The following is an 11,527-nucleotide window of genomic DNA, read 5'->3' on the forward strand; positions in this document are numbered from 1 at the left end:
GAATGTGCTGAGCCGGGAATCCCCGACGCCACCAAGGCTGCAACTCAATCCTTGCCTGCTGGCCACCTCGGCCAGCTTGCCTGGTGGCCGCGGGAGGGGCGGGGCGTCCGCGGGAGGGGCGGGGCGTCCGCGGAGGGGCGGAGATATAACAGCGCTGCCCTACCCGGTTCCAGCGCCAACGAGATTCCAAGCATCTCTTTGGCTCGTTAGGCCGTCCAATCACATCTCCGTACCTGTGGGCCCGCCCAGTGAACCGGGTCCCTCACTCGCCTCTTCCGAGCTTCTATTGGTTGTAGCAGACGTCTGTTTGCCACTATCCCTGCCTCAATACGGAAGCGGTGGGGTACTAGCGGGGGGGTCCTACCGCTAGTGGGTGCAGGCCATGGGGCAGCCCTGGGCGGTGGGGACCGCGGAGGCGGCTCCCGCGCGGCTGCCCCTAGTGCTCACCGTGCTTTGGGCCGCGGCGGTGGGCCTGGAGCTGGCTTACGTGTTAGTGCTGGGCCCCGGGCCACCTCCGCTGGGACCCCTGGCCCGGACCCTGCAGGTTGCGCTGGCAGCCTTCCAGCTGCTCAACCTACTGGGCAACGTGGGGCTCTTCCTGCGCTCGGACCCCAGCATCCGGGGTGTGATGCTGGCCGGCCGTGGTCTGGGCCAGGGCTGGGCGTGAGTGGGGCTCGGGATCTGGCGCGGGGGAGAAGCGGGAGCTTGGCGCAGGGGGAGGGCCCTAGGACCTGAAGGTGTTTGAGCCGCTTGTTAGAGCCAGAGAACTCTTTTACAACCAGAAGGCAGAACGAGTTTCATTCATTCACTTACGAATATTATTGAGCACATTATTATGTGCAGGGTACTATTCCAGGCACTGGAGGTACAATAAAACGTATTCCTGATTTCAGTGGGGGAGGGGACAGATGATAAACTTCAGGGTCATAAATAAATAACAGAATGTTAGAAGGTGTTGGTGGTCAGGAAACAGAAAGAGTGCAGTCTCAAATAGGGTGGTCAAGGTAGGTTTCATAGAGAAGGTGGCGTTTGAGCAAAGACTTGAAGGAGAAGGGAGAGTTAGCCATATTCATCTGGGGGAAGAATGTGCCAGGCAGAAGGGACAGGCGATGCAAAGGCTCTGAGGCAGTTGTGTGCCCAGCATGTTTCGGGAACAGCAAGACAGCCAGTGTGGCTGAGGTGGTGTGCAGGGGGAGAAGAGAGTTTAGAGATATAAAGACTTTGTAAACAGACTTTGAAGACTTTGCTTTTTACCAGAAGTGAAATGGAGAGCCATCTCAAGGTTTTGAGCAGAGGAGGCATATGATTTAGATTTTATTTTACTATTTCTTTTCCTTGGTCTCGCTGTCAGGCTTGTGGGATTTTACTTCCTGGACCAGGGATCAAACACAGACCCTCAGCAATGAAAGTGAGGAGTCCTAACCACTGGATCGCCAGGGAATTCCCCTTAGATTTTTAAAGGATTGGTCTGGCTGCTGGGGCGAGACTACAGTAGAGGGGATAAAGGTGGAATCAGGGAGACCAGTCAAGAGGCTGTTGCAATAATTCAGGGCAGAGTTCACGGTGACTTGGACCAAGCTGGTAACAGTGGAGGACAAAAGTTTGCTCCCAGATGTCAGAAACCAGCCAAAGACCTCAGGACTGGCATTGTCAGACCTGCTGTGCTAGAAGTGGAAAGGCTTGGGAAGTGGTGTTCAGCCTGCATTTACTCCCCCGTGAAGAACCTGAAGCTTAGCAAGGGCAGGGGCTGTGCCTGGTTCCCCAGGATGGGCTCAGGGGCTGATCCAGGCACCATGACGGGCTCTCCGAGCTTCTGGAGGGACTGATCCTGTGGTTCCTTCCCTGCAGTTACTGCTACCACTGCCAAAGCCAGGTGCCGCCGCGCAGTGGGCACTGCTCAGCCTGCCGCATTTGCATCCTCCGCCGGGACCACCACTGCCGCCTGCTGGGCCGCTGCGTGGGCTTCCGCAACTACCGGCCCTTCCTGTGTCTCCTGCTCCACGGCGCGGGTGTCCTGCTGCATGCCTCTGTGCTGCTGGGCCCGGCCCTGTCGGCCCTGCTGCGAGCCCACACACCCCTCCATACCGCCGCCCTGCTCCTGCTGCCCTGGCTCATGTTGCTCACAGGTGGGGAGCCCTGGATGTGGGGGAGTGTGTGTATATGGGGGGGAGGGTCGGGAGAACCTCCCCACAGAGGCCGAGGCCCATCCTGGTGGGCAATGGGATTCCTGGCGGGTTCTCCAGGTAGTGCCCTAGGGACCCAGTCCCAAGGTCAGTTTCAGGAGGCAGGGGCAGCTGGGTATTCACGTGGGTGTGCAGTCTGGTAAATCACAGGGCCTGGACACAGGTACAGAGCTCTGGCTGAGAGAATCAGAGGAGGAAAGACTGGTGGGATTTCACTGGGCGGGGCAGATGGGATGGTGAGGGAGTATTCTCAGTAGGGAGGTGGCATTCAGACCTAGAGAAGTAGCGTGAACACAGACTTGGAGGTTGAGAGCAGGGAAGACATTTGGAGGGAAACGTGAGGATTAAGGCTAGGATGTAGATGAGGACTGGGTGATGGAGGGCCTTGAATGTGACGTGAGGAGATGGCCCTCACTTGGCTGGGCAGTGGGGAGCCAGTGAAGGTTACAGGCAGGCAGAGGTCTGGTGTTTGGAAGTTGGGAGGGGACGTCTTGGATCAGGAGGCTGCTTGAGTGGCTGTGTTCTGGATGAACATACTCTCCTCCGACACCACCGAAAACAGAAACCCCACTGGCCTTTCCTACTTTGTCCTCTGCCCCCATGATGCCCCCCGTGATGCTTTGGGATTCCTCTCCCCAACCCCTTCCTCCTGAGCTGTCCACAGTCTTCTCTGTAACCTTGTCCTGCAGTTACTAAACTTCCGGACCACCCCGAACAGCGAGTATGTCTCCTTATCCTATCCAGACCCAGCTCTGTCCCCAGGATCCCCTCCTTGCGGCCCAGGGGAGACCTTGGGAGGAGGCCCAGTGGGGTTGTCAGGGCCTTCCTCTGCCGACCCTGGCTTCCTGCACTGCCCTCCTCAGTGACCTCCCTGCCTCCATGGACACTCAAGCCCTCAGCTGCTCCTCTCTGAACGAATGACCCCCCTTGGTCATCCACGGTTTCCCACTTGCTCCCCACAGTCACTGAAGACAGTCCATCACCAAGTCTCTCTCAGCCCTGGGCCTTGTTGAGTGCATCGGCATCCAAAAGTCTGGGTGAATGGCCCCGATGGCCCAGTTTCTTATCTTCGCCTCCCACATCCCACCCCAGTCCATCAGAATCCAAAATGTGTCACCTCCCAAATCACCCCATCAGTCACCTCCTCTCTGCTCCCACCTCCTCTCCTACCCAGCTCACTCTTTACTCTGTGACAGGAGCTCCTGGGCCTCACCTTTCTGTCCGTCAGCACCTGCCACTTCACCGCCCTCATTTCCACCAACCTCTTGCAGCATCTCCGGCCTCTCGGCTCCATCTTCCTTCCACTGTGCCTTCCTGGCTCCTCTGTGTCTGCCCTTGTGTCTCCTTAGAGCTGCCAGACATGCCTGGTCCTTCGTGACAGCTGATACTTGTCACATTCACGGCTGTGACCTCAGCAGGCCCTCAGTAGTTCCTGGTTGTCCTCCACTGCAGCTCAAACCTTCCCACTTTCCTGTCCTCCAAACCCCCATCTCTCTTAAAAATCCATCACAGAGAAAAGTAGTTCAGAATTGGCTGTCCTGTCCCGGGGCGGAGGCTGACTACCCCAACTTCCCTGGGTACCCAGCCCCTTCTCCCTGCTTGGAGGCCTCACACTGTGGGTCGCCTCTCCTCCGGCCACTCCAGGCTGCCTTCCTGGGCCTCCTTTGGGTTTTCCAGCTGGTACCAGGCCTCTCTCATCCTATGTCCTCCTCCTCCAGCTCAGGCTTTCTGGCTCTTCCATTAGCTGCCAAGTCAAAGAACTTGGCTGGGCTCAGAGGCTACTTTTCCTTGCCTCTCCCCACCCCTGTTCCAAACTGGCTCCTGCCCCCACCCATTCTTCAACACTGCCACAGTCCCCTGGCCTCTGTCTCCATGAAACCCAGAGGAGCCTTCTGAGTTCTCTTCTTGCTTCATGAGACCTTTCAGCCTCCTACCACTGATGGCCTTCCACCTCCTGAAAGGACTCTACCTGGACGTCACTGACAGCTTGTACTCTGAGTTTCCTCCTTCCTTTCTGGTTTCCCTCTCTCTGGTCCCCAAAGACCTGGTTTCCTGGCTGAGGCACCGTTCTCATCTCCCTACACACTCTGCTGGATCTCAGAACCACCTGGGTACCAACCACTCACAAATCTGCACATCCAAGCTGGGCTTCTCTCCTGAGCTTCCAGAACCATCCACTCAGTAGTTTTGCAGACATCTCTCCATCCTGCCTCAGGACCTTCAAACAGAGTATTTTCTCCTCTCTTCACCTAGCAAATACCTCCTCAACTTTCACTTGTTGTTCAGTCATTCAGTCGTGTCCCAGCTCTTTGCAACCCCATAGACTACAGTACACCAGGCTTCCCTGTCCTTCACTATCTTCTGGAGTTTGCTCAAACTCAGGTCCATTAAGTCAGTGATGCAATCCAACCATCTCATCCTTTGTTGTCCCCTTCTCCTCCTGCCTTCAGTCTTTCCCAGTGTCAGGGTCTTTTCCAGTGAGTCACATCTTCGCATCAGGTGGCCAAAGTATTGGAGCTTCAGCTTCAGCATCAGTCCTTTTAATGAATATTCAGAGTTGATTTCCTTTAGGATGGACTGGTTTGACAAAACATCGTCCACTGCAGAAGGGATTGGCGAGCCACTTGAGCATTCTTGCCTTGAGAACCCCATGAAAAGTATGAAAAGGCAAACTTCAGACACCACCCGAAATAGACAACTCTCTTAAAACAGATGAAGTTTATTTCCCTGAGCCTCTTAATAAGTTTGCATGTCATCTCCCCACCCCCACCATAGGCTCTTTTATATAAACTAATTTTTGCATTTTAATTCATTCATTGTTTTTGGCTGCATTGGGTATTCTTTGCCTCAGCAGGCTTTCTCTAGTTGTGGTGAGCAGGGACGACTCTCTAGTTGCAGTGCGGGCTTCTCATTGCAGTAGCTTCTCTTGTTTCAGAGCAAGGGCTCTAGGGTGTACAAACTTCAGTCCTTGCAGTGCCCAGGTTCTAGAACACAGGCTCAATAGTTGTGGCACACAGGCTTAGCTGCTCCGTGACATGCGGGTCTTCCCGGACCAGGAATCGAACCCTGCATTGGCAGGTGGATTCTTTACCACTGAGCCACCAGAGAAGCCCAGCTCTGTCTTTATTTTGAACTTTTTATTTTGTGTTGAGGTATAGCCGATTACCAATGTTGTGATAATTTCAGGTGAGCAGTGAAGCCAGCTCTTTTTTTTAACTGAAGAAAAATTCACATAGCATGAAACTCATAATTGTAACCATTTTCAAATGCACAATTCATCTGTCTCTAGTATACTCACAGTGTAGTCCAGCCATCACCACTGTCTAATTCCAGACCATTTTCATTGCCCCCAAAAGAAAGCCTCTACCCCTTAAGCAGTCACTCCCCATCCCCCACCCTCGAGTGCCCCCAGCCCCTGGCAACCACTGATCTTCTGTCTCCATGGATTTGCCTATTTGGGACATTTCGTATCAATGGCACCATATAATACGTGACCTTTTGTGTCGGACTTCTCTCGCTTGGCGAAACATTTCACAGCATCTTGCAGTTCACTGGTTCAACTTATTACCTGTTATAGATGAGGATGGTCCAGGATGCTTTTGCTGGCATCACACCCATCACAGCTGTCTTGTCATTAAGTAACTGAGACATGATCTCTTGAATCTCTTGTGAGTTCCCTGAGACTGGAGATGCTAGCCTGGTGTTCGTGGGGGGTGCTCACAAGGGCGTGGTGCAGGAGTGAAGGTTGTGTCTAGGGCAGGGGGCCGTGTGTGCCCAGTTCACCAGTGTGTTCCCATTAGCCAGCACAAGCTGGCCAGGGAGCAGTGACTCTGCAGGTCGCTGAGCAGAAGAACGCGCCCTGCTCCATGGCGGAGGAGGGGACAGGAGGAGGGCAGGGGCCAGGCTCTGGGAGGGCTGGGCCTGCTGCTGCTCCCTTACCCTCTTTGCTCTCCCCCTGCAGGCAGAGTGTCTTTGGCACAGTTCGCCCTGGCCTTCGTGACTGACACGTGCGTGGCGGGCGCGCTGCTGTGCGGGGCCGGACTGCTCTTCCACGGGATGCTGCTGCTCAGGGGCCAGACCACGTGGGAGTGGGCTCGGGGCCAGCACGTGTACGACCTGGGCCCCTGCCACAACCTGCAGGCAGCTCTGGGGCCCCGCTGGGTCCTCGTCTGGCTCTGGCCCTTTCTGGCCTCCCCGTTGCCGGGGGACGGGATCACCTTCCAGACCGCAGCCGACGTGGGACTCATGGCTTCCTGACTCCAGGAAGCACCTGAGCTTGTACAAGCTGCCCCAGGCAAGGAGAGGGGACTTGTAACTCATTTCAGGCCCACCCCCACCCCCAGCCTCAGAGGGAGGCAGGCTGGTACTTGATGCCTGCTTTCAGCAACTCCCATCACCACCCTTGGGCTTGCCCATGCCCAGCTTGGACTCCTAGGGTCCAGGGCTTGGGCCCTGCGATTCAGCCTCTGTCAGTGGCCCCTGAGGACTGTGAAAGGTCTGGCAAGGGGCTGCTCAGCCTGCCTGGCTGCCCCATCGCCAGGTTAATAAAGTGCCCACTTGGTTCTGGAACTCCCTCCAGCTTTGTGGGTTTTTGGTCCTCCTCCGTGGCCCGGGCTGCTGTTTTTGTTTCCTTTGACTGTCAGGCCTGGGAACCACAAAATGCCTGAGGGTGTGAGGATCCAGAGCTCTGCCTCCTGTGGCCTTGGGGCAGGGGGGCTGGGGAGTCAGGGTACAGCAGGCTAAGACAGAATGTAGTGGTCCAGGGGTATGAGAACCCACACTTCTTCCCAGGTTGAGTGCTTTATAGTGAGGAGCTTGTCAGCAGCCACAACCTCACTGAACTTGTCTCCAGCTAACCCAGTACCCTGGGCAGCAATTATGCCAGTGAAGAACGTTAACGCTCCGAGAGGTGATGTGATAAGATTTCACGGGGTAGTAAATGGAGGAGTCCAGTTATGAACCCAGATCTTTGCACTTTGTACTTCACCCTTTTTTGCCTGACCAAAAAAATCAAGGCAGAGAAATCCGGGTGGTGGGGGGAGGGATGTTCAAGCATCTGTGCAGGATGGTGCCGAGATGGCTAAGCTCCTCCTCTCTGTCCTCTTCGGGAGCTCCTGGTTAAACACTTATTTAAATATAGTGAGTAGACACTTCCCGTTACACGTGGCAAGTTTAGCCATGTAAGTTTACTTGTTTCCTCTTAAAATCTAAAATGATAGTAAAGAAATGAAAAATGATATAAATTTACAAACAGAAAATAGGGAGACAGCAGTAGACCAAAGAACCTGACAACATCTCGAGAGATGAAAAGTGGATAGAGGCTCATTTACCCTCCCAGAGAACCAGACGCTGCAATTAAGTGTTCCCCGAGGGAGGGGCCAAGAGTCCACCAAATCCCCAAGCCCTGCAGAGGCCCTGGAGAGGGTCTGGTGTTCCACCAGCACCATGGAAGGCGAGGTTTGGGGCCGACAAGAGGGACTGATTTAAGGTCTCTGTGAGGAGCAGCTAGACTGTCCCTCCCCACAGGACCCACCTGACCCCTTGCAGCCAAGCAGCTACCCCACTGCGGTGGAGGTGTGGGCTTTTGAAGAAGCTTTGTGTCTTGGGGGAACTGGGGAGGGTGGGGCTGGACCAAAAGTCGGGTTGAGTTAAAATCTACAAATGCTGCTGAGGCAGGGGGTAGCCCTCCGATGACATGGCAGGTTGCCTTCCAAGAACCCTCAGAGAAGCCCAAGGCTCTGCCCATGCCCCCGAAGGTTTGAGCTGCTAGGACTTTGCTTTTTTAAACAGCATGCACTATTACTATTTAACTCTATTAGGAACTTGCTGTAGCTGTCTCTTTGTACATAAGCTCTGGCAGACTTCCCGTTTCCTTCTCTGCTTTACCCCCATCCTCTAGAATCTTTTCTTGTTTTGTTTGGTTTTGAATTAAATAGTGAAGAGATGCAAGGAAATATTTAAAGAACACCCTCCCCACGCCCACTTCAGAAATGGACACCCAGACTTCCCTGGCAGTCCAGCGGTTAAGACTCCGCGCTCCCAGTGCAGGTGGATACCCTTTCCTTTCTAGTCCCTGCTGTACGTCTCCCTGGTAGAGGAAACACTGCTGCTGAATCATTCCCTTGCTTGCTCTGTGATTTATTATAGAAGTTTTGCATGTTTCTGACTTTTATATAAATGAAGCTACACCATGTTTATTTTACTGCAATTTGCTTTTTCCTTTAATACCATGTTTCTGACATTTACCCAAATGAATACATGTAGCTGTAAGGCATTCCTTTTGCTTGCTGTATAGTAATCCATCAAATATACAATTTATTTTTCTCTTTTGTCCCACTGATCATTTTATCTACCTGTGTGTGTTCCCCTAAGATCTATACTTGGCCCTTGCTCTTCCATATAAATTTTAGAATCTGCTTGTTACGTTCTATCAATAAAAACCCCTTTGAAACTGTGACTGAACCCAACTGAATCTATATTATCAGTTTGGGGAAAATCAACATCAACATGAGATTGAAGTTTCCAGTCGTGAACATGGTGCATCTCTCCATTATGTTTTCAATAAAGTTATTTTTCTCATAAATTGGTTAAACTTAAGTACTTGATATTGTGCTGCTGTTATTCATGGCTTATGAAAATAATTTTTTTATGTCCAAGAAACCTAAAATTTAAAATTTACTTGAAAATTCTGAGTTTTCTGTATGTATTATCATCTCTATGATTAAAAAAAAATCTTCCATTTTACTTTTTATATCTCTTATTTTTCTTGCCTCTCTGTCTGGGTGGAGGAAAGTATGGGCACCCTTGACTTGCTTCTGACATTAGAGGGAATAATTTCAATATTTCACCATTAAATATATTTGCTGGTTTTTGTGAAAAAAAAAGAAAAAAAAAAGTCTTTTATTAGGCTGAGAAATTTCCCTTCTGTTCCAAATATGCTGAGTTTTATCCTTTTACTTTCATTCTCTGCCTCCTAAGAATGGCCTGAATATGGATTTTTAAATGTTTTCTCTTTGAAGTATTTAGTCACTTTTTCTATTTTAATTAAGTTATTGGATAAATTTCTACCCCTTTGTGCCATCACCTGTCTTTTCTAGTTTTTTAATTTTTCATTTAAAGTTATTTTTTGCTGGATGTGGAATTCCAGGCTAATAGTTATTTCCTGTCCATATACTGAAAACTTGTCTTTATGGTCTCCATTTTGTTGCTGCTGTCTTCACTGTTCCTTTGAAGATACTTTTCGTCTCCAACCGTTTTAAAGGTTTATCTATCTTTGGTATTCAGCAGCTTTACTGTGAGGTGTCCCAGTGTGGTCTCCTTTGTACTTATCTTAATGGGATTCCTTAGGCTTCCTGATTCTATGAATTGATGTCTTTCATCTGTTCTAGAAAATTGTCTTATCTTCAATTCTCCGTCATCTTTCTCTGTCCCCACTGGAACTCTGATTAGACCTTCCTACTCCATCCTCCTTGTCTCTTACATAGCTCGTATTTTCTGTTTCTGGCATTCTGGATAATTTCTACACATCTATCTCCCAGTTAAGTCCTTCTTCAGCTGCTAAACCAACCTACTGAAGTTTTTCTTGTTTCTGTTTTTAGTGGTTGTACCCACTTATCTGTTGAGTTTTACATGTCAAATGTTTTATCATTTCTAGAAATTGTTTGGTTCCTTTTCAGACTTGCTTATTTTATATACTCTTGCTGTCTTACATTTTAAGTTTCCTTTTTCTTTAAATATATTGAAAACACATATTTTATATTGTTTGGTAATTCCAGTACCTTAAGTTTTTGAGGCCTGATTATGCAGGTTTATCGTTTGCTCTTGCTCACAATGCCATATTTTCTTGCAATTCATGAGTTTTGACTGTGAATTCATACTTTTTGGAATTTTATCAATGGGGATTTTTTAAGATTGAGTTAAAAGTAAATTCCTCCACAGAGGAAATATGTTTATCAGTTGCCTGATGACAAACCAACCCGGCACTTTAAATTCTCAGCTAGGGGTGTTTTGGATCACCCAGGTATTGTCAATTCAGGTTGCAGACTTATTCAGGCAGGCATATGGTTAAAAATTATCCGGAGAGATTTTTTTTCCCCCCTCTTCTACCCAGTACTAGACTTGGAAATAGGCAGTTTCTCTTGTTGATTCTATTAAGATTTCAAAGAACCAGCTTTTGGTTTTCATTGATTTTTCTCTGTTGATTTCCTATTTTCAATCTCATTGATTTCTGCTCTTTTTCTTTTATTTTGGATTTACTTTTGCTCTTCTTTTCCTAGTTTCCCATGGTGAAAATGTAGATTATTGATTTTAGGTCTTTTTTCTTTTGTAATATATCCATTCAGTGCTATAAATTTCCCTCTAAGCAATGCTTTCACTGCTCCCACAAATTTTGATAAGTTGTTTTCATTTTAATTTAGTTCAAAATATTTTAAAATTTGAGATTTCTTCTTTGACCCATGTATTATTTACAAGACTACTCTTTAATCTCCAAGTATTTTGAAAGCTTCCAATTATTTTTCTGTTACTGATTTACATTTTGGTGTGAGAGCAGACACTTCATGATTTCTATTAAATCTGTTAAGTGGTTTTTATGGTACAGAATATGATCTGTCTTGGTGAATGTTCTATGTGAGCTCCAAAAAAATGTGTATTTCGGTGTTGTTGAAGTAGTCTGTAGATGTCAATTAAATCCAGTTGATTGATGGTGCTGAACTCAACTATGTCCTTGAAAAGGTACCTTAATTAAAGACTGAACAGAGAACAAAAAGAGCTGAGAATTAAAATAACAGAATTTTAGGGAATTCCCTAGTGGTCCAGCAGTTAAGACCCTGTGCTTCCACTAAAGAGGGTGCAGGTTCGATCCCCGGCTGGGGAACTGAGATCTACATACCATGTGGTGCAGCCAAAAAACAAAATAAAATAGAATTTTAAAAACAGTTCCAGAAAAGAGTTGAAAGGTAAAAATCTCTCAGAAAATAGAGCCAAAAGATAATACAAGAGAAGACAGAAGAACATTAGATGATTCAGTTCTGTTCTCTCTGAAATTATTATTTATCAGTGGTGGGCTTCATCAGAATTCCAGAAAGAACAGAGAAAATGGGAAGAAATCACTCAAGAAACAATTTTCTGGAACTGAAGGATGCAAACCTCCACCCGCAGCATAACAACTAATGACACATGGTAATGTGTCAGATGTTTCAGAACCTCAGAGAAAGTCAGAAGCAAAAATGGCATGGAGCTTCTCAACAGCATTACGAAAAATCAGAATACAAGGGAGCACTACCTTAAAAATGATTTCCTTACATAAAAATGACTTTCACCTTCCAATTTTCGACCCAAACTAT

At 48.8% G+C, this 11,527-nt stretch overlaps 1 protein-coding gene across 1 annotated transcript; it reads left to right on the plus strand.

The window, feature by feature from the left end:
• The first annotated feature begins 304 nt into the window (after window positions 1-304).
• ZDHHC24 (zinc finger DHHC-type containing 24) lies at window positions 305-8,766 on the plus strand. Its single transcript, XM_043926064.1, has 3 exons — window positions 305-663; window positions 1,849-2,126; window positions 6,145-8,766. Exons 1-3 carry the CDS (start codon window positions 383-385, stop codon window positions 6,438-6,440), a joined length of 855 nt encoding a protein of 284 aa, XP_043781999.1. The 5' UTR covers window positions 305-382; the 3' UTR covers window positions 6,441-8,766.
• The last annotated feature ends 2,761 nt before the right edge of the window (window positions 8,767-11,527 follow it).

This window comes from Cervus elaphus, chromosome 2 (genome assembly GCF_910594005.1).
Source record: "Cervus elaphus chromosome 2, mCerEla1.1, whole genome shotgun sequence".
Classification (NCBI taxonomy): Eukaryota; Metazoa; Chordata; class Mammalia; order Artiodactyla; family Cervidae; genus Cervus; species Cervus elaphus.